The 22,463-nt window shown below is 37.7% G+C and overlaps 1 protein-coding gene across 34 annotated transcripts in view; it reads left to right on the forward strand.

Annotated features, from left to right (window-relative positions):
* Positions 1-22,463, forward strand: part of Map2 (microtubule-associated protein 2) — a 267,382-nt gene that overhangs the window by 202,382 nt on the left and 42,537 nt on the right. For 31 of the 34 annotated variants that reach the window (XM_006495746.3, XM_006495754.3, XM_006495751.3 and 28 more), the window contains 2 exons: positions 2,906-3,190; positions 21,806-21,919. In XM_006495746.3, coding sequence (XP_006495809.1) covers positions 2,929-3,190; positions 21,806-21,919 — 376 coding nt within the window. In that variant the 5' untranslated portion in view covers positions 2,906-2,928. Of the gene's footprint in view, positions 1-2,905; positions 3,191-3,480; positions 9,553-21,805; positions 21,920-22,463 lie in introns of those variants that run through there. The other 3 variants (XM_006495758.4, XM_030251978.1, XM_030251976.1) reach the window with 2 other exon arrangements.

Below are 22,463 nucleotides of genomic sequence, written 5' to 3' on the forward strand. Positions count from 1 at the left end.
TTTATTGTAACAACTTATATTATATAGTCCAACTAACCCAACAACAGCTATGAATGGGAAGTCTAAGAATCTAATACTCAGTCCCACTAGGCAAGTTGTTTAAGTTGGTCTTCTGTATAAGTAGGTTCTAACAGATGTGCTGACAACTAAGTGAAAGTAGACAAAGGACAGTAGATCTTCTTTCTTTCAATGTCCTTATGTCAGCCTCTAGCAGAAGGTGTGGCCCAAATTAAAGGTGTGGACCACAACACCTGGATCTAAAACTTGCTTTGTTCCAGGTTGACCTTGAACTCAGAGATCCCCTTGCCTCAGTCTCCTGGGATTAAAAGTGTATACTACCTTGCATGGGCCTAAGCTTTTCAAAGCCACCATGCCTCAAGATTTCCATGCCAAGATCCAGGTCAGAAACCTGTGTCTTCCAGCCTCAAGATCTGGATCACAGATGTGCCCTCCATTTCTGGACTGTAGTTCATTCAAGATCTAGTCACGTTAACAACTAGGAGTAGCCATCAGAGTAATTGACAATAAAGATTCTAGCTAATAATGTATTAATGTTGTTTATGGACTATAATAAATGTTTCACTTGTGAACGATGTTCATAATTGAGAAAATTATAAACTGAGTTTGTGGAAACTCTATATTATCTGCTCAGTTCTTTACAGATCTAAAAGTATCATACAAAAACAAGTCCTATTTAGTTTTTAAAAAGATACATTTAGCAAAACCTGGACTTCTTTATGTAGGGATTTTTTTTCTGTATTGACTGTTTACTCTGCACACATACCAAAAATAGATTGGGCCACAGAAGCGTGTGGAACTGTTGACCAGGAATAGTAAAAGACTTTGAGGTGCACAAAGACTAGGATGCTATGGAAGGCAAGTCTGTATCCAGAGGTGGCTGCTTGAACCTAAGATAAGTGAAGATACTGTGACAATTTACAGCACAGTGTTTAGATTCTTATATCAGGTACTTTGCTTTTGACTGGTGCACAGTCCAGAATGAGATGGGGTGAACATTGCTGGATCATATTTATAAAATGCACATACTTAGTTTCTCATATGTTCACTGGGTGAAGTTAGACCTGAGGCGTAATAGCTCAGGACAGGTTTGCAAGCAACTCTCATTCAAGTACTTAACCAAGTATTCAAGCCCCTATGATTGCTCCAGGCATTGTAGAAAAACTAACTTAAGTGGTTGCATGTGATGACGGGTGGTACAGTCAGTGCTGGCATAATTATAACCACAACAAACGTAACTACTGATGTTTTCTTTTTCCATTATTAGCTTTAATTTTGTAATCAGTCAAACTAGAAATTGTTGGAGAATGCCTTGGGTACATGAAGTTCTTTGCAATGATAAGTAATGTAGAAATACTCATGGTTTATTTATAAGTCCCTCGATGTTTTTAAAGCTAAGCACTTTGTATGTTGTTTAAGTATGATTTTGTGAAAGATGAACAGAGTGCTTTTGGAAACAAATTTGGAGGCACTTTGATGCTGTGATTAGCTAAGATGAATGGGCCTGCCTCATTCTTTTTGAGAGGAGGATTAAAAAGCAGAGGAAGCAAAGAAAGGCATTGAAATTCAGAAGCAGGGCCTGTGAGATACCTCAGCAAGTGAAAGTGCTTGCTATCCAGTGGTGCCAGCTTGGCAATGTGAGTTCGGTCCCCGGGACCCTCAGAAGGTAGAAGGAGAGGACTGAGCTCCATAAAGTTGTCCTCTGACGTCCACATCTACAACCTGACACATGTGTACAAATAATAAGTAAATATAAATTCAGAAATAAACAAGTGCTTCTTGTAAATCCGGTAGGAAAGCTTGCTTCCATAACATTTTAAATGATATGTGGGATCTCTAGGCACCTGGTGGAATGAAGTAGATTTTCCCTAATCTTGCTTTTGTCTGCTTGGAAGTCTTTGCAGGTGTTTTTGGTTTCCATTAGAGATAGTCATTACACATGTTGTCATCCGTTCTGTGGGGACAATAAGCCATCAATAAGACTACATCACTGGTAACAGTTTTCCAACCTGAAGGGTGAATCATCTGTCAGTTGCTTCTCTAAATTTAGTAGCATCTGCATGTAAGAGAAGGTCACACAGTATCTGCCATTCACATAAGGTTAAGAAAATGCCTCCCGCACAATGAACCGTCCCTTGCTATAATTCACAGCCTCCTCACTCACGTCAATGATGAGGCGTCTCCAGCGCTTACTTTAGTAGTATGATGATGCCATTAAGCAGGGTACAGTTCTAACACCATATTTTTATTTTTTTCCTGCAAAATTTGTGTTTATAGAAGGATATCAGACCCCCTTAAAATATAGGTAAGGTTAAAAATGTCTATTGGGGAATTTAGTCAATAACTATCATTCCTTGCATCAAAATACTCAGCAAACAACATGTCATTGGCTTGACTTGCATGCTGTTGACATGAAGATGCTGGCCATGTACTCCTCTAGGCTCCCTTGAAGATTTTTTTAAAGGGTAGTTGAGTGATGTCTGAGTATGTGGTATTTCCTCCAGCTGTTCCTCTTCCTAGTCTCTTCTAACTCAGTTTTCTCACACTGCTGATCCCCACAGCAAATCACTCATTAGCTACCACCTAACATTCAACCTGTATGTCAAAGACATTGATTAACACTTGTCCTGAAATACGATTGCTTTTAAAGAGAATATGTAATTTTATGGAACTTTCCATAAATGCTTTCCAAAAACCAACCAAACAAACAAAAACAATGTAATATAAAAACTATTATGTCAACAACATCTGTTAATTTTTTTTCTTTTTTAAGAACAGTTATCAGTATAGAAAGCTACTGAATGGGCCTCAAATTGTCCCTACCTTGATACCAATGCTTTCAGGTTTCCCCAAAGTGATAACTAACATGCGTACATTCTATCTGCAGGCGACAGTACAGAGATCTGAAAGATGGCCGACGAGCGGAAAGATGAAGGAAAGGCACCACACTGGACATCAGCCTCACTCACAGAGGCAGCTGCACACCCTCACTCTCCAGAGATGAAGGACCAGGGTGGGGCAGGGGAAGGGCTGAGCCGCAACGCCAATGGATTTCCATACAGAGAGGAGGAGGAAGGCGCCTTTGGGGAGCACAGGTCACAGGGCACCTATTCAGATACCAAAGAGAACGGGATCAACGGAGAGCTGACCTCAGCTGACAGAGAAACAGCAGGTAACTGAGGGTCACAAGGACATCTTTGTGTTTTGTAGTCGGGTTACTCTGACAGTGAATTAATCTACAGCAGCTGATCCTTTCACTCTGCAAGGACTGGAGTTGAGTCAGGAGAAATAGGCACCCTGGTAAGCAAGCACCAAACACTGGCAGTTAACTTGACTTCCCCCATCTTGGTTGCAGTCTTGATCTCCCCCAATCCCCGCTTCAATTTTACCACCCTAATCTTTATAGGAAAAATACTCAGTATATGTATATTTTGCTATAAACTATCAGTATTTTAACCTACTGGGGAAAACATCTCAATGTTTTCATCTCATGAGAGACATGGGGCCTGACTAAGTTTAATAGCTTGATTAGAAGCATGTTTCTTGTTAGGGTAGAGAGAACTGTGACCTCATCAGCCCTCCAAAGAAACAGGGGAGAAGGAAAGGGAAGAAAGGGGGCATAAACATGCATGTTCAGATAAGGGGACCCTTTCACAAGTCTCAGCTTTCCAAAGCACAATACACAGAGGCGAAAAGAAAAATGTAATAGTGCTAATTCCATTTATTTTATATTTATGGATATTCTGCCTGCATATATATTTGTATGCCACATGCAGGCAGCACCTGTAGTAGCCAGAAGAAAACACTGGATTCCCTAAGACTAGAGTTTCAGATGGTTGTGAGCCACCATGTGGGTTCTGAGTATAAAACCTGGGTTTTCTGGAAGAGCAGCCAGTGCTCTAAACTACTGAGCCATCTCTCCAGCCCCAATATTAAGTGCCTGTTTAAAACATACTAACATTGATAGCATCCTAGATGATCCCATATGTATAGAGCATTAATGACATAGAAAAACACTATTTTACAATATAGCATTCTGCTCATCATTTCCCTTTTGTCTGTAATTCAGAATTTTATGTATTTGAACTTACAGACAATGGCTTATTTCTTCAAAAGGCTGAACACATTACAAGTAGTAAAATAAAGCACTGCCCCCTTCAAAGTCATCCCTTACTTATTTGAAGGTTGGTTTCTGTACCCCAACAATTAGACTCTGATGCTTATTCGCTATTCACTCTGGTCAAAACACCTTATGTGTAAGGGATGGGGGTATAGTCAATGTTATACATACTTAGCATGCCTAAGGTTCTTGGTACAAATTATCTATATAGCTATCTATGTAGATATATATTTATGTATGTATGGGTATATTTTTATGGGTATGTAAATATGCATATATATGCATGTCTGATTTTAATGGAAAGTAGTAGAGACATTTTAAATGACAGAAGAAAATAAAAATATGTAGTCTAAATTTTTAAGACACACATTTAGTAGGTGGTATTTTAGAACATATTGTTACATTAGTTTTCTTACAAACTCTGGTGCCTGGACTCTATAGATCAGAAGTTCTTATGGCATATGATCTCTATGTAAATTAAGTTGGATACAAATCAAAGGGTATCAAGTATGAAATGAGAAGTATGGAAAGGCAGAGTTGAAAAGAGCTTGTTTTTACTTAGGACAAATATTCCCAAATGTGTCCTGAAGTGCCAAATCAATTCACAGGTATATAGCAATTCAAATGAAGTAGAGTAACTCAGCCTCTTTCAAACATTCCATAAACCATCAGCTTGTGATAGTTCTGTGTGTTTCAACATTAGCACATACTATATCTGTCTTAAAGATTGCATATCTTCTCTACCATGCTGAATCTTCTATAGTTGCTCTGATGCAAAACCAGGGCCCTGTAGAATTTCCTGAGAATCAGAAAAGAGGCTAGCAGTACGTTGACTGACCCGGGAAATTAAGAAACTATGTAGTCCAAGAGGACATACATCTTATAAGAAATTATTATTGAAGGTGAAATAAAAATATGCTCGCCTTTTATGGTTCCAGTGAAGGTTATACAAATACAACAAAATGTATAAAGGCAGTATTAGTATTACAAGACATAGTTATCTGTTAGATTCCCTCACTGTGGATGGCAGTGGTGACAACACTCTTGAACAAGGACCATTTATATATCTAGCTGAATACAATATGACTTGCTGAGGATGGGATTCTACACTGAAAGGTTTTTGATAGGTTTGAGGCATAAGGGATGAGGACAAGCTCCAGCATCAAGGTTAGGAGAAAGGAAAGGGATAATGGCACAGACCAAGAATTCTTTGTATCCTGTGGACACTGGCTTAACAGCTACAGTGTACAATAAAATGTGTGTTGGGCCAGTGGTTGAATGAATAGGCAAATGCAAAGACAGTCTTTTTCAAATCAATTTGAAAACTTTACTTTTATCCCTTGGTTTTGGAGGTCTTGGTTATTGCTGTTGTTTTGGTTTTGGTTTGGTTTTTGAGAAGGGTATCACTCTGTAGCCCAGGCTGGCCTTGAAATCACTGTATAGTCCAGACTCTCCTTAAAGTCAAGATTATCCTCTTGCCTCAGGTTCCCAGGTCCTGGGAATGACAGGTACAAGCCACCATGCCTGGTTAGTTCTGTCTCTTGATGGTCAGCACATGACCCTTATTGACTACCATGGAGCAATACAATTCACTATAATCCCGTATACAGCGATGCTTGTTAACACCATGGACAACTTGTTTCATCTAATAGTCTATGTTTGGTGGTCTTAAAGAAGTATCTAACAGCATCAGAAAGATATGCTTGTCAGGTCAATGTGTCCTTGCCAGCTTCCTTGAGAAAATAAAATAAATTAAACCCAACGCACAGGTATTTCTTTCGAGTGATAGTGTCAGGAACATCCAGTGTTTTTTGTGGAAGCATCTCAACATGTGTTAAATTAGTCTTTCTTATGTTACCTTGGAAAAGATGATTTCTAAGCATTCATATGTATGCTCACAGTGACAGAGGTGGTACATCCTCATCTGTAGGTTGCCATAGTGATGTTTTCAATCCAAACTATGGTGTGATTTTTAAACTAACTTCCTTCTAAAAATAACAGGCCAATTATTGAATCCTTAAGATGTACAAGCATGGAAAGCTCTAGAAAAAAAATGTAAAACTGGCTTCCTTGTACTTACAAAGAATGCTCCAATGATGAGGTAACATGCAAGTAGCTTCTCCCAAAACAGTTTGATAAAATGATAACTGTTATCATCGATGATTTATAGTGTGTGTTACAAATTATCACCTCTATCAGCAAATTCTCTTAAATCACAAATATGGCATTTTTTAAATGCTATGCTTTGAAGGTGGGTACCTGATGGGAACTAGCGTTATATTTGGAGGTGACCATTTCAAATAGGACCAAGGAGCTCATTCTTTTTTGTTTGCTTGCTTGCTTGCTTACATACACTGTAACAGTATATCATATTTCTTCCATAAAGAATAATCCTCAAAAACCCAACTATTTATATAGAGCACTCCTCAGTGGGGGGGGGGAGGTCCTCAGCTGTGCTTGAGGTGGCCACAAAACTCCTAGTTAACTCAGAATATCTCTTCTACTTTCCTCTTGGCTATGGTTGTCTCTTTGTTTCCAGAAGTTATTTTCCCTGAGCTCATTTGTAATCCATCTCCATAAACAGGTTTACATGGTCAAGGATGGGACCATCATATCTTCCCAAGACTGGGCCTCCTTTGGCCTGGTGTCCTACCATCTCTATCTCTTACCCTTTGGACGTTCATTTTCATTTATGATCGTTGAGACTTTTGGAAGGTGCACATCTACAGTCAACTTGATTTTGTCCTTGTGCACTGAGACCAGGATTGGGGAGCAGGATATGTTAGAAGGCAATAGTATTTCAATCTTAGTCCTTATATTTGTTAGCTGTGATCTCCTGCCACACAATGTAAAGGCAAGCCCACAGAAAGGTGGGTGGGCTTTTTTTCCTTGTACTAAAGTGCCATTTTTAAAGCTATGCCATGGAAGGATGTAAATACATGTGAAACTATTCAGAAGCAAGCCACTAAATCAACAGTTAGGCTTTTTTTTTTCGTTTTAAAATTGTTATCCAAAGCATAATTTAGAAGAATATTAGCTTGGAATAATCTGTTCTTTTCCTTTGCACTTTATTAAACAAAGCAAGAGAAATATGTTTTGGCCCCCACAGAATTTACAGAGTGACAATTAGGCACCTCATCTATAAGTTTCTGATCCAGAAGCTAGGATCAAAGTCATTAGAATTCATATTAAGTTAGCATGAGGTTACTTGGAAAAGGGCAGAAGGCTTGATTGTATCTATAAAAACCAATAAATCTTTGTATCTAAAAATGTAAAACACTTTGATCAGAACATCATTATAGGAAGCGGAAATGTTTAAAGTTACCTTTCAAGTGGCATTTTAAGGATGTGGAGACAGTTTCCATACTCGGTGTGCTCGTGACTTGGCAAAGTCACTGGTTGTCACGTCTTTTGATGTCCTGTTGTCGATGGCATTGAGTCTCATCCTTGCTGAGTACAGTTATGAAATCACCTTAATATAATGTAAATGCCAATGGTAAAAGCCAGATCTGCAAAGGATGTGTTAATTCTGTATTCCTCACATTTGTTGAACACCATTCTTTCTCTAGAGATAGAAAAGTCTCTGATGCCTCTCTGTTCCTCAAGGGATGCTTGCAAAACTGGAGTCTGTTCTCCTTATCTGCTCACCCACTACTAAAGACAACTGTGAATTAAACAAATCTGAAAGAAATTGTGTTTGGACAGAATAATAGTGCTTTCCTGCCAGTCACTGTTTCTTACTTAATGCAGTATATCAATTATTAACATGGAATTTGTACACCATATCCATAATATAAGCAGTCTAGAGATGGCTTAAGACATATGTGCAGATTGCAGAGGCCTTATGCAAATGTTATGAGATTTTACATAAGGACTCGAACAATAGATTATGATATTACAGAGATCCTGAAACCTTCCCTCCACCTCTCCCTACCTTCCAACACAGGACACAGAAGGACAATTGGAACCCCTTGCAACTTGGTTTCATTCTGAATTGTCTTTTCTCCAAGAAGAGATGTAATTTTTGTGTATAATTTATCATTCATTTACATTCTAAGCAGGCTGCCCACTGACAAGTCTTTCAAGATTCCTTTAGATTAGAGGTTTTATTGTTTTGTTTTGTTTTTGTTTGTTTGTTACCTGAAAGAATTAATCTTGTAATATCGACCTTTGTCCATCTAGAAGACTAGCTTTCCATCTTTCTTGGGTGTAGTCATCACCTGAGACCATGTACTACAGGGTCCAAGCTCCTTACTTTTTAGAAGAGAGCTCCTCTCTTGCCCCTCTGCAGCTGCCATCTATGGCAGGCAAAGTGCACATTTCTGTTGTAGAACTTATATTCACACTCCTAGAGCATGGCATGAAATCATAGCGTGAGTCTCAGTTTCCTCCAAAGTGGAGACTGAAGGGCAGCCGAAAAGAAAAAGATATTTATAGTTGTCAAGGTATGCAAGTTTTTAAGAGCAGACATGAGTGACTTAAGTTGTTCTTGGGTATGGGATTTGAACACTAATAGGAGAAAACAAGTCCCCAGATGAAGTGGCTCTTTTTTGCATATCACTTGGGGTAAATAAAAAAATAGAAATAAAATAAAATAAAATAAAATAAAAAGGAAGGACATTTCTTTACCTGACTCCCAACCATTCTCGACAATCCCTTTTTTTTTTCCCCTGGAACATCTATATTTTCAGTTGTATTTTCCAGGTCTACCCCCTACCCAGGAGGTGATATAGCTTTCTCTCCTTTTTAACATCCCCATAATTCAAGCAGCCCCATAACAGACAGGCCCAGACCCATAAAATTATTGTTGCATAGACCGTATATTGAAGCTGGAAAACACATAATAGGCGCAGAGGTTGGCATCGCTCAAATGCAAACAGCCAAGAGCTCTAACCTTTCTGTTCTTCCTTTTCAACCTTAGGAAACTGAAACCTGCCTTTTGCTACCCTCTTATTCTTATTCTTCCTTCAATTCTCAATTGAGATCCCCTTTAAAATACAACCTACTGTATACGCTACATTAATGTACGCACAGCAAAATAGCTCGGCGCCATTTCTCCAGCAAAATGACTAAAGCTATCCGCATAGGCCCCTGAGGCAAATAAACAAGCAGGCCTAACAATACAAGAGGTTGCAGATTTTCTTCTTGTTGTTGCCATGCCAACCACTCATTGCTCTGGCTGCCATTTCCCTGAGCTCCGCAGAGAGAGGCGTGTGCAGAGCAGTTACTTAGCATTCAAGGGTGGATCTGCAGGAAAACACACAGGCTTGCTGCAAACCGTCCGGCCTGGCAGCACCGGTGGATGAGACCAGAAAATGGGAATCTTTTCAAGACTTTCCTCATGAAGGTTAGGCATCTGGGCTAGAAGGAATGAGAGAGATGTAGATTTTTTCTAATTAAGGCACTTCTATAAGGTTTGTATCTGTGGTGATTGCTTTGTCCTGCCTGCATGGTTTCTACCAGATGAAGCGGGTGTGGGTGTGCACTTCTGTCATACTGTACAGCTTGTTGTATTGATGCCTACTGGATCTGAGCCTATCAGGGCCAGCTTTCATGGACAGTGCCATACAGAATGATGTCTCTTGCTCCTAGGAAGGTATGGGCTTATATATACCCCAGCTAGAAGGGTCTATGCTTTACACAATAGAGGAAGCAATGAACACCAAGTAAAGTTTTTCATCTAAATATAGAGTCATGTGATGCTTCGTTGATCATGTTTGCTTCTCAGTCAAAGTCACAGCAGGGTGACATTGTCTTAAACCAGTAATTCTGAATCAAAATATCGGGGAAAAAATGGTTTCTTGAGACTGTTCCTATTAAACCCAATGACTCAATATATTGTAGGATCGTTTCGGAATTTTAAATGCCTACAAACTTTTGAATTGACATCAGCAAAGTTCTGTCTCATAAGACATAATGTGATGCTTTAAAATGTTGATTTATTGGCACACAGTTGTTCTTGTTGTGTTCTTGAATCTAGTGGGACCATCTCGTTTGTCTTGGTTTCTATTAAATAACAGAACCACATCAGAATTGATATTTTAAAAAGTATTTCATCAGTCCCTTTGGCTAATTGACACTTAAAAAAACATTTTACTGGATTTGAGTTATTACCAAGTCTATTGTGCTAAAAACAATTTGTGCCAATTTGGTGTGTGTGTGTCTGTGTCTGTGTGTCTGTGTGTGTGTGTAATTAAATGTAGATATAATTTAATTATATTTTATGATTTTCAAACTTTCTCCTATATTTTCTAATATCCTGACTTTTTTTCTCATTTCTAATTTGCTGTTTTATTTTCTCATGATGATTTATTTCGTTGCTTTCCAATTTCTGAGGGTTAGAAACAATCTCCATTTAGAGAAAAATTCTCACCAGTTTATAAAATATTTTTATTTAAAATGGATTATGAGAAAATAATCAGCAATGGAAGTTACTGTTTTGAGATTTAGTTCTACTTTTTGGCAAATCCTTGGCTTGATTAATATTATCAAGGAATTTTTGATGTTCACTCTATTTCTACTTCTATATATTCTTTCCTTACAAAACAAAAAAGAAGAAAGAATGGAAGGGGGAGGGAGGGACAGAGGTTGGGAGGGAGGGAGGGAAGGGGAGAGAGAGAAAGAGAAATGTGGTTTTAGTTTAACAATAATTTTCAGGTATCTTGAGAATATATGTGTAATCAAACAATAACGTAACATTTGAATTGTATAGTAATATGTTTACATATCTATGCATCTATAAACATATAGACTAGTTGACAATATTGCTAGTTTATATCAGAAAAGTATTTGGCACTGAATGGCGAGTGCTTGGGCTTTGAGTTTGCCTTTGTTGCAATTCCTGAGTAGCTTGGCGATACTAGGCAGTAAACACCTCCCCCGACCTTCTTCCACAAGCTCCTTAGATACACTGAAATTCTGCTTTGGCGTGGAGAGCCTTTCTCCCTTCCTCCCTGTATCTTCATGCTTCATTGCTCCTTAGCATGTTACAGAGAGCATTTGCACCTGCACTCGGGGGAATATGGAAATTCGCATCAAGAACAGATGAATAGAACAACTGGTGTTGTTGCCTGACAAACCCTGGTGCTTCCAGCCTTATCTGACCAGGCAGTGTGAATCCTGGGGGACAAGCTGAGCCACATGCTACCCGCTCACCATGCAGCAGCTCTCGGCAAATGAGTCACACTGTTCAGCTACACTCATAAAAAATACAATTCTTACCTAGCTAAGATGCGGAGGAGAGAGAGAGAGAGAGAGAGAGAGAGAGAGAGAGAGAGAGAGAGAGAGAGAGAGAGAGAGAGAGAGAGAGAAGACAAAAGCATGTGTGTTGGGTTCTCCCTCAGCTTCTAACAGCTATACAAATGCTAGGTGTTTTACCATAATATGAAAGTATGAAAATAATTTGTCTGTTATACAAATATGAAAGTAACATGTCTGTTTTTAAAATTTGTTGCAAAAAACCTCAAATTTTCACAAAACATTGTACTTGGATAAGGGAATACATTTATAGTAGAGCAGCCTGAACATTAGATTTGAGTCTAAATTTGAAGTACAGATCCCGACTGTATTGGCAAAAGAGGACCTCCTTCCCTCATGGGTTCCTCCAGCCTCAGTCTTCTGACTAGACTGAAAACCTTCTTTTGGTATCACTGTTGCATTGTATCCAGCCAAACTGTGAGGGTTTTATTCTAGAGCAGTGTTATAAGACACAATGGGGAAACCTTTGAGAAGGGTCTTGGGAGTCTACCAGCCAGGGCAGAGAGCTGCTGTGATCTCCTTCTCTGTAAAGCTTGCCTGAACACCTGCAGGGACTGTGCTTCTGTGTTGCTAAGAGCATCCTTCTACTGGTGTTACTTATTAACCAGTTTTTATTCCAAGACTGTAAATGCCTGGAAGCTGTGCTTTGCTGTTTTGCTCTTCTCCGTTCCTTTGACATATATCACTCTGTCGAGTTCCTGGTATAGATACTATTAAGTATTTTAATTAATGCAGATAGAGGTTGAGAATCCATACATGAAGTTAAAGGGAGAAATTACGTAGACAAATTAGTACTACAAAAAGAATACTGCAGTGTGAGTGATGCATTTGTAAGACTGAATTGGAACGATGGGCTGGGAATGTAAGAATAAACTGAGAATCTGTGAGGGGGAACTGGATTCATGTAACGAGAAGAGAGCTGATGGTGGCAGTAAAAGTATTTGAAAAGGGTCTCTCTTGTATTTCAGTGAGGAAAGTGTTAGCAGACTTGACTTTCTCTAGTGAGGGTTGGAGGGCTGGGAATAACAAAAATATTCAACACATCTAATCAGATAACTCATGAATTGGAAATAATGTTGATTTTAAAGTTAAGATCAATAAGCTTTGAGAAACAAAACCATCTAACAATTGAGAATCCTGCAGATGCTGGCTACTTCTGTTTCATCCTTTCAAAATTAAACTGAATGTAACATTGGCCTAGACTGAGAAAAATTTCCTCAGAATAGCTTGATATTGGAACACAGACCTGTTTATGTTCTCTCTCTCTCTCTCTCTCTCTCTCTCTCTCTCTCTCTCTCTCTCTCTCTCTCTCTCTCTCTCTCTCTCTCTCTGTGTGTGTGTGTGTGTGTGTGTTGGTTTGATTTGGTTTAGTTTGGTTTTTATTTTGGTTTTGGAGGGGTTGGGTTTTTTTCATTTGGTTTGGTTTGGTTTAGTTTGGTTTTTGGGTTTGGTTTGGTTTGGTTTGGTTTGGTTTGGTTTGGTTTGGTTTGGTTTGGTTTGGTTTGGTTTGGTTTGGTTTGGTATGGTTTGGTTTGTTCCAATCCTGTGGTTATAAGGTAAGGATTGATTTGCTGTTCTAGGTCAGGAACACAGCAAATCTCAATCCTGATAAATGGACAACCAGGGCTTTGCAGTATACTGTATGTTCTCTGTCATTGGTTTAATCATACTGTTAAAGGAGTGTAGCAATGATGACTTGAAAAGATATTGCCCTGATTTTGAAAGTCACCTGAGCAAACTATGATTGAGCAAGTAAACCATTTTCCATGTTTCATCTCTGAGTCTGTGAAATGTCTTCCAGATGATACACATAGTAAACAGTATTTCTATATTAAAATAAAAAACAATACATTGAGTAAGGGAACATAATTTTTGCTTGTAGACCAGACTGAGCAATGAGCCCAGGACCTTGTTCATGCTAAGCAAGCACTCTACTGTGAGACATGTATACCTGGCCTAAGAAAAAAATTTTTTTCAATTAGATGTTCTTATTTGTTTAAGGGGATAAGGGCATCCTGAGATACATCATTTTTCTTTTTAGATAATAAGGTAAGCTATGTATACTATTTCCTTTATAAGCACCACAGAAGGTCAAATAGATGATTGACTGTTTTTCCTTTGGAACATGTCTCCTTTGAGTGCCCAAACTTGTCACCTTCCTTTAAAAATTGACTATTGACTATTTTCAGCTTGAAAAGCAAAGATTTGAAACTACAATGTTGAAAAGACTGGAATCGAGGTTGGAATGTAGCTCAGTGTAGTCTCACTGCCTGGATGTGTAAGACCTTGGGTTTAATGCCCAGTAGTGAAATATCAAACCCCCTAGACTGCAGGTGCTGTTCATGGTGCTTTTATGAAGTGCAGCACACATCTTGATGTATGAAAACTGGTTTATCCTTTCTTTCTCTCCAACCCCTCTTTTGCTTATTATGAAGCTTATAGATACACACCAAATGAGCTGTAAAAATTGACCTTTTCAACAAAAAAATAAAGCACTATGTTAACACAGGATCACAAATCATGTTAAATATTGGTCCTCAGGCTATTTCTTACCTAATTCTTGTGAGTCCTTATTTCATTAAGAAACAAACAGTTAAATTTGCTACCCAAAATGTAGCCACTATGTAAATTATATTTTAGGTGGGAAAGTTTATTTAGTTGGGATAGCAGTCATCCTCTGCCACCATGCAATCACCAGCCAGCCTGTTGTAAAATATATATATATATATATATATATATATATATATATATATATATATATATATATATTCACTGCTTAAAATTATCCATGGACTGCATTAACTTGTACATCTGATCCAAGTACTTGGATGTTGTTGTTGTTGTCAGAGGTCTCCTTCCTGTTTGTTACTTGTAAATTAGCATTTGATAACCAGTATCAGTTCCCAAATTTGAATTTAGTATATTTTAGTGAGAAAATATATCTTCCATTGTATATTACATTGAGAAAATACTGAGCATCTCTTAACTGAGATAACACGTTCTGAGCCTTCTGGGCCCTCAGTAACAAAGCGCTCAGCTCTCCTGTGTGGCAAAGAGAAGGCAGAAGCTCTGCACAAGCACAAGGCCTCACTAGTTACCAGATCTGAGGGAAAATGAGGTAACCAGTTATGTCAAAGTATTTTACAAGCAGTATTTTATTATAACATTGAGATAGTCTTAAATATAGTATTGAGATATCCCTTCCATTATGGTCTACAGATTTTCAGATAAGACACTAATTAGTATAGTTCAGTATTAAAAACTTCTCTTTCTATGAGCTCTGTTGAGACAAGTAACATCATCACTGTAAAATTTTATTTTTTAGCTCCCCTGGATATATTTTGAGTGTCATTTTTAAGTCTATATTAAATATTTTTGGATTACTACTGTTTATTTGTAACATACCTTGCATAATGAACTATTTATATCTTATGGTTAAAGGGATACTTTCATCAGTCCAGAAGAAAAATTAGTCATTACTTTAGAATATTTTTGACATGTATAAATTTTTAGAAATCTATCAAAGGCTTTATTTTCATAATTATATCAAACTCCAGCAGCAATATTAGACTTTATGTTTTTTTCCTACTTAAATCTGTGCTCTTGGAAAATCATTTCTGTTTGCTAACAATTAGTCATAGCAGAATACATTTAACAATCTTCAGTCATGCTTGTTTGGAAGTTTTCAGTAGAGAGATCCACGTTACATTGTACTGTGGCTGAACTTTTAACTATATTATTAATAATAGAAGGGTTGCTTGCGTGTATACCTGTCCTCTCCTATTTCAACATTTTTTTACCATAGGTTTTTCAATTCGTATAATGTCATTGATTTCATTGTACTTTTAAAGATTTTGAACAAATATATATATATAATTCATATTTATATATATACTTTATATTTATATATATTATGCCATTATAATTTGAAAAAATATAAAGAACTACTATAAGTAACTTTTATAATCAAGTCCCTCAAGTGCTGTTACAAAGAAAATATGAGTGAACAATATTTTACACAGAATATGTCTAAATAAAACTTGTGGTTAGAATATGAACAATCTCTGATGTAAGACTGTAGCTTATGAAAGAAAGCTGAAGTGGCTGCTGAGGATGGTACCTTCAGTCCCAGAAATAGGTTAAGACTGAACATCCCATCAAACTATACTCATAGAGAAGCCATGTTGCCTTCCCCTGTACACTGTTTGAGTATACTCTATGATATATGTGAACAAAGTAATTTTCCTATAAAGGGATTCTTAAATTATATAAGATCTCCCAAAACTCAGTCAAGTTAAGAAGTAAGGGAGAGGAAGCAAGTGTTTACTAAGTTAATGGTTTCAACCATGTTATTATAGCAGGATATAGAATAGAATAGAAAATAGCTGTGTTTGGGTAACTGGTAAAGACTGTTTCTGACATGAAGGGAATTTATATTTCAAAATCTCATCCCATTAACTCCTTTTAAAAAGAAAATCTAGATTATTTTCCATTTGTTATTATAGCATCACCCTTGGGATGACATTACTCTTAGCATACAGTACTTACCTTCACTCCTGGTACCCCAGCCTCTCGTTGCATCCAAACAGAAACAAAGCCTTAAACTCCTGTATAAATCAGTGTTGACACATGCTGATGGGAATGCATGTGTGCACACATGTATGTTTGGTTTATTCCACAGTTATTCTTCTAAAGGGTAGATTTATTCAAGGTTTCACCATTTTACTGATAATTTATCTTCACATTAACATTTCTAATGATGGTTTACAGTGTAGAATGCTAATCCCTAGCAGAGAAGACACTATAAGTTTTCAAAAGTCTGCAAAGAGTAGTACAGGTTTTATTAAGATTTCACATACAACATTTAAATCCCTTATTTGGCATTATCAATCCCTTGGTGACAAAATTATCATACTTAATTTGTTGGAATTAAAGCTGTTTGAAATTTTTAGGAAGTAAATCCTTTATTAAATTTATGTTTATTCAATTAATTTAGATCTGTGAAATATACTTGACTTAATTATCAAATTTCTCATATATGTGCTGCAAGTAGCAACATAAGTATATATAAGTATGGTAATCAGCCCACAAAACTTTAAGCTAGAACATGTAACTATAAAACTAGATTGGGATCCCATTCACTTAATTATGAGTCTTTTGCTCAAATACTATTCCTTCTATTTCCATCTAGGCCACTAAATTTAGAAAGACACTTTCCCAGTATGTGCTGTTTCTTTCTATGCTTGTCTAGTTCCTTTTGACTCAATACTTTAGCATCCTCTGGTTGTAGTATCCTGTCTCTGGTATTCATCTTAGTTTGCTACACCTTTTTCCTTAACCAATTTTGAAAGCCAGGCCAGGCCAGTCAAATCTATGGGGACTTTGCTTGAGTATGTGAAGGAGTAATCTAGGCAAGATTATGGAATTGAACACATAGGTTGAGGTAGAGAGTCTGGGGGATGGAGCAATGGTTCAGCCAGTAAGAGTGGGATGTGTGCTGTTCTCACAGAGGACCTGAATTCAGCTCCCAGCACCCAATCAGATGACTCACAACTGACACCAATTCCAGCTACAGGGGATCCAGTGACTCTGGTCCCAATGGACCCTGCTATGATTTGCACAGAAATACACGCGTACATGTAATCTTTTTCATAAACATAATTTTATTTTATTTTTTTAAAGAGAAGGGGAACTCTCCCTCTAATCATAATCTCTTCTTGTTTGGACATGGATATCAAACAGGAGTGTCCACAGAAGAACTAATAAAACATCTGTGGCCACTGAGAAAAAATTAGAAAGTAGAAAAACAAAATGTGTCCATCAGTAGGATTACTCTATGTGTAAACAGTTCAAAGACAGTTGTGCTCAGGGGTGCCAGGTTTCATCTTTATATCTCCCAGTAATGGCTAAGCATCCTTACAGTGTCTACAGCAGTTGCAAAGTAAACTCCCTTAAAAAACAAACAAACAAAAAGAAAACTCCCTGAACTTCATACAACTGTGATTTCTTTTCCTAAATGTTTCTGTGTTTATAAGTTAACTTTCCTCACAATGCATTTGGCCCTTTAAATAAGGTGGGAGCTTTGTTTCTATGAGCATCTTTAGAAGAAAAGGTGAAGGGAAAAGGCTGTGGAGCAAAGATGTGTAGCTGCTGTGATGCTGTGCATCGGTAGAAGTCTCAATACTGTTCTGCCAGCCTCCTTAATTAATGCAAAGATTCCAGGGAAACAAACAAACAAAATCTTCAAACAATCTGCTCTTTAAATACTTTCCGCACCAGCTAATTCAAGGAAATACTTTCAGAAGAGCCATTTACTCTCCAAATTAAGCAAGAAAAAGCGAGGAATTTTCCCCTTTTTACTCTCCTCTTGATGAATTTATGGAAGCTGTTTGTTTAGCAGAGCACTTCGAACTACACAGTCCTTTCCTTGTTGACTAGATTCCAGCAGCAGCAACAGCAGCAATTAACATTGGTTTCCTAGGCAACCATCTCGTACCTAACTGAGAAAAACCTTCTTGACAGGAGCATTCTGTCTTAAATCGTTTTGTTTTCCTTTTTCACCAAGTATATGGTAGACTTATTTGTCATTTCTTTTAACACGTCATTATCATATCCACGATGCTCCAAAGCAGAAGCACTTAGTGGTTTCTCTTTCCATATGGTTGAATTTACTGTCGAGGCATCTTGGTTCACTTTTAACAAGCCGTAAGAAGTTGACAAGATTGTGTATCTAAGCATATGCCGAATTGCTTGCATTTTGCGTTCACAGTCTAACTGGTGAACCTTTGCTTGTTCAAATCCACAGGCTGCTCACTGAACGATTATTGGGTCAACCAACAAGTTTACCTAAGAAACAGCTTAGATTTTCAGAGCTACTGAGAGATTGTCAACTCTACCAATTTCACTAATTAACTGGGTTTTAATATATTAATATCACAGCAAGCAATGCATAAAGATGTCCTAAGCACAGATCCTGGGCCTGCCTTTAAAATTTTGCCATGACTAAGACTGGGAACGAACAAAAAGGCCCTAGCAATGGTGTAGTGTCAATGATCTCCTGGAGGGAAACAAAGGGCTGGAACAGCTGAAAATGCTAGGCTGTGCAGTGGAACACTGGTGCAGGGTTAATTTACATAGATTTTATAACTGGCATAAGTCTGATAAATTGTCTGGTACCCAAGTCAGGCATTGAAGCAAGGAAGTATTTCAAATGTTTTCCTACGTGGTAGTATATTACTTACCTCTATGTTCCTTGGACTATATCTTCATTGGATGAATTTATTGGGCTATCCAATAATCAACAACTTTACAACTTTGTAAAAAGCTATAAGATAAATTGGATTCAGGGAAGTTATGCTTAATGTTTTCCTTCCAGAAAGGTTGTAATCAGATCTACTCATTGGGTTTGTTTGTTCGTTCATTTGACTGTCTGTCCTTACTTCCTTCTTTCCTTCATTCATTCCTTCCTTCCTTTTTTTGTCACAAATTTTTCTTACAAACTTTTCTCAGCTATGTCCTGACTGTACAGTCAAGCTATTTTCATTATGCACGGAAATTCTCTCATTGTCATGTTGACACTAATGATAAAATAAAGATTATCACAAGGTTAACATTCAAATACTAATCAAATTCTAGTAACTTCTTAGTAACAACCTTAAAGGACAGTTATCCCATAAAGAGGTAAAAATAAAAAAGATAGATGGGTTGTTGGGTGAGTGGCTAGGTGGGCAGATGGATAGATAAATGTATAGAAGCATTAGATATATATGTAGGATGAAGGAAAATATCATACATGATTCAATGTAGGAAAATCATATGCATACATGTAAGATAAAAATCATAGTTTTCATAATTTATTGTTATTATTCTGATTTTATGATTTTCATGCTTCATCTTTTGTGCTTCTCTGGTACATTTATTCTTAAGCTCCCCTTAATGTACCCAAGCCCTAAGTGAATTTGTTTCTGTCCCAGGAGCCAGGCAGCGAGCAGAGAGGCAGAGTATACCCAGGAGAGCTCTGATTGCATCTCTGCTGGGAAAAAGCCATCCCTTACTCTGTAGGGAAAACTACAATTGCTGTCCTGTTGATAAATTTCTTTGCTTCATTGAAGGATGGTTGTAAATTTGCTAGACCAAATGAAGCTCTTAGAGCTCTTGTTCACGGCCATATATTCCCAAATATACTATGAAATTTTAAATAGAAGGTATATTATCTTCTATTTGAAAACTATTACTATGTATTAATATTACAAACAACTAGTTCAGTTGTTCAGTTAAACCAGTATAAAATTGACTTCCTCCTATATTATCAGATTATTCTTTTAAAAGCTTGTATTTTTTTCAATTTTTATTAGATATTTTCTTCATTTACATTTCAAATGCTATCCCAGAAGTCCCCTATACCTCCCCCCTCCCCCGTCCTGCTCCCCAACCCACTCACTCCCACTTCTTGGCCCTGGCGTTCCCCTGTACTGGGGCATATAAAGCTTGCTAGACCAAGGGGCCTCTCTTCCCAATGATGGCCGACTAGGCCATCTTCTGCTACATATGCAGCTAGAGACACGAGCTCTGCGGGGTACTGGTTAGTTCATATTGTTGTTCCACTTACTTTTTATCAAAATGGGTGCTGAGAATTGAACCCAAGATCTTAATTGAGACAAATGCTGTATCACTCTATTTTTAGCTCCTGGCAAATTCTTTTTCTTTATTTTTAAGTCATTTGTGCTCTTTCTGAATTTTTCCTCCAATAATTTATTTTTAATTTTCTTTACATCCCAATCACAGCCCCCTCCCCCCTCTACTTCCAGTCCCACCCTTACAAATGCCTCCCTCATTTTCTCTTCCCTTCTGGTCAGATAAGGAGGAGCCTCCCTTGGGTACCACCCCACCCTTGGACACCTGGTCCCAGCAAAGCTAGGAACATCCTCTCCTACTGACACCCAACCAGGTGGTCCCATTAGGGGAAGGGTATCCAATGACAAGGAACAGAGACCAAGACAGCCCCTACTTTACTTGTTAGGGGTGCCACATGAGAGCCAACCCCTGACATTATACATAATACTCTGCTATGCTTCCAAACAGGAACCTAACATAACTGTCTCCTGTGAGGCTTCATCCTGATAAATTACTTTAAAAGCAAAAATTTGTCAAGCTTTCTCAGATCACATTAAAATTATTTTCTGACAATTAAGATTAAACGTATAGAAAAATCAAATCACCTCATTCTTAAGTTATGCCCAATTGTGAACCAGAAATACATTTGCAAAGTAGTTTTCTCTCAACCAAAAATAATGAAATTAAAATTTCCTGTGATTTTTTTTTCCAAAATAAACTGAAACTAAATTACTGCTCACCAATGAAATATGACACTGAGGGTGCAGTATGTTTTGTGTAGGAGGAATGTGACTACCTTGGCCAGATATGGCATGCCTGGGGTTCTCACCTCACTGTCTCTTCTCACACTGTTTTAAAACCCCTTCATAATAAAATGGCCACAATATTAACTTTGGCTATTTTGTGTGAATACATTCTTTATGTTTCAAGTTCCATTATGTTATAAAGAATTAAAGTAATTCTCGGTTGATACCAACATGCAGTCCTACATAAAAGACTGAAATGTTAATACGTTGCTCAGTTATAATTTTATCACATAAGCTAATGATAGTTGTGCTTTTTTATTATTTTCCCAAATAAAGAAAGCTTTAATTAGTATTTTAAAATTTTTAGACTAGGAAAATTAATTAACACTCAAGCACTTGGGATTCTAATTTAAAAGATACTGTTGTGAAATATGTCAAATTCTTCCAAAGTATGTGAAGTAATTATATATTTGTGAAGTTGGCAACTATAGTGTCCAGTATGGATTGCCTCTAGTTTATGTAAATAATATGAACAAAAACTGTTATGTTCATTTTCTTCCCTTTCACTAAATAAATAAATAAATAAATTGTGTTAAGTATCCATCCAGTCTAGCAAATAACTCAGTGACAAAGGCTTGTATGCATAGCAAAAGAAATCATCCAGGACTGTGGGTGTTTTCCCAGTAGGTAAGTGACATTCTTAGCACAGTTTCCTGAGAACTCTGCTAGGTGCCAAAGGAGGACATTAAATTGTACGTTAATACTAATAGGAAGACCCACGAAGGGTCTAGAAGACAAGGTTCCATGCTGTCCCAATGTCTACTATGTTTGTTCTACCTCTTGTTTTACTCTCAATTTCCCATAAAACATGGGGACCCTAGAAGAAAAGTTCTCAATTGATTAGTTTTAAATATTAGACTTATTCTGAACAATGAATGTGTCTGTGAATTCTCTGATCCTAAAATTATTTTTTAATACCATTGGGCAATTCTTGAAGCTACCTAATTAGACTCCTGGTCATTATATGTTCTCTCACTGCTTTTCTTTGCAGAGGAGGTATCTGCAAGGATAGTTCAAGTAGTCACAGCTGAAGCTGTAGCAGTCCTGAAAGGTGAACAAGAGAAGGAAGCCCAACACAAGGACCAGCCTGCAGCTCTGCCTCTAGGTAAATGAGAAGAGCCTAACACAGGGCAAGCCTTTGATGCCCCTCGTCCCAGTATAAAGTATACATGCTGAAGAGATATATTCTACTTTGTACATACTTTGTGTATATGTCATTCACCTGTCACCTCTACTAGAAGCAGACAGGCCTGCCTGTTGAGCCCTCAGTGGTTTCACTGGGGTGTTTTGGCAGGTTTTAGGGTGAAAACCTGGGTGTTAGATGTGATGGCCCTCCTTTTATTTACTAAATAGGGATTTGATGAGTCCGTGCACAAAAGAAAGTGAACTGAAACTTCAGATGCAAATGACAGGCTCTGCTCATGGATTCATCAACCCACATCTGAGATCTAGAGATAGAACCGTCAGTGACTTGACTCACACAGGAGAGACGGACCGTGGGGTTTGAGAATTGTCTAAGGGCACTTCAGTAGCCTTGCCCTCTCCCATGGTCGTAAATGCCCTTTAGTGCCATGGTGGTATGTAACACATAATCACTGAGAAGGGCACTCAGCCAAGGTTTGCTGCCATGCACAGAGAGATAGATTGAT

The sequence above is a fragment of the Mus musculus genome, chromosome 1 (assembly GCF_000001635.26).
Source record: "Mus musculus strain C57BL/6J chromosome 1, GRCm38.p6 C57BL/6J".
Taxonomy (NCBI): Eukaryota; Metazoa; Chordata; class Mammalia; order Rodentia; family Muridae; genus Mus; species Mus musculus.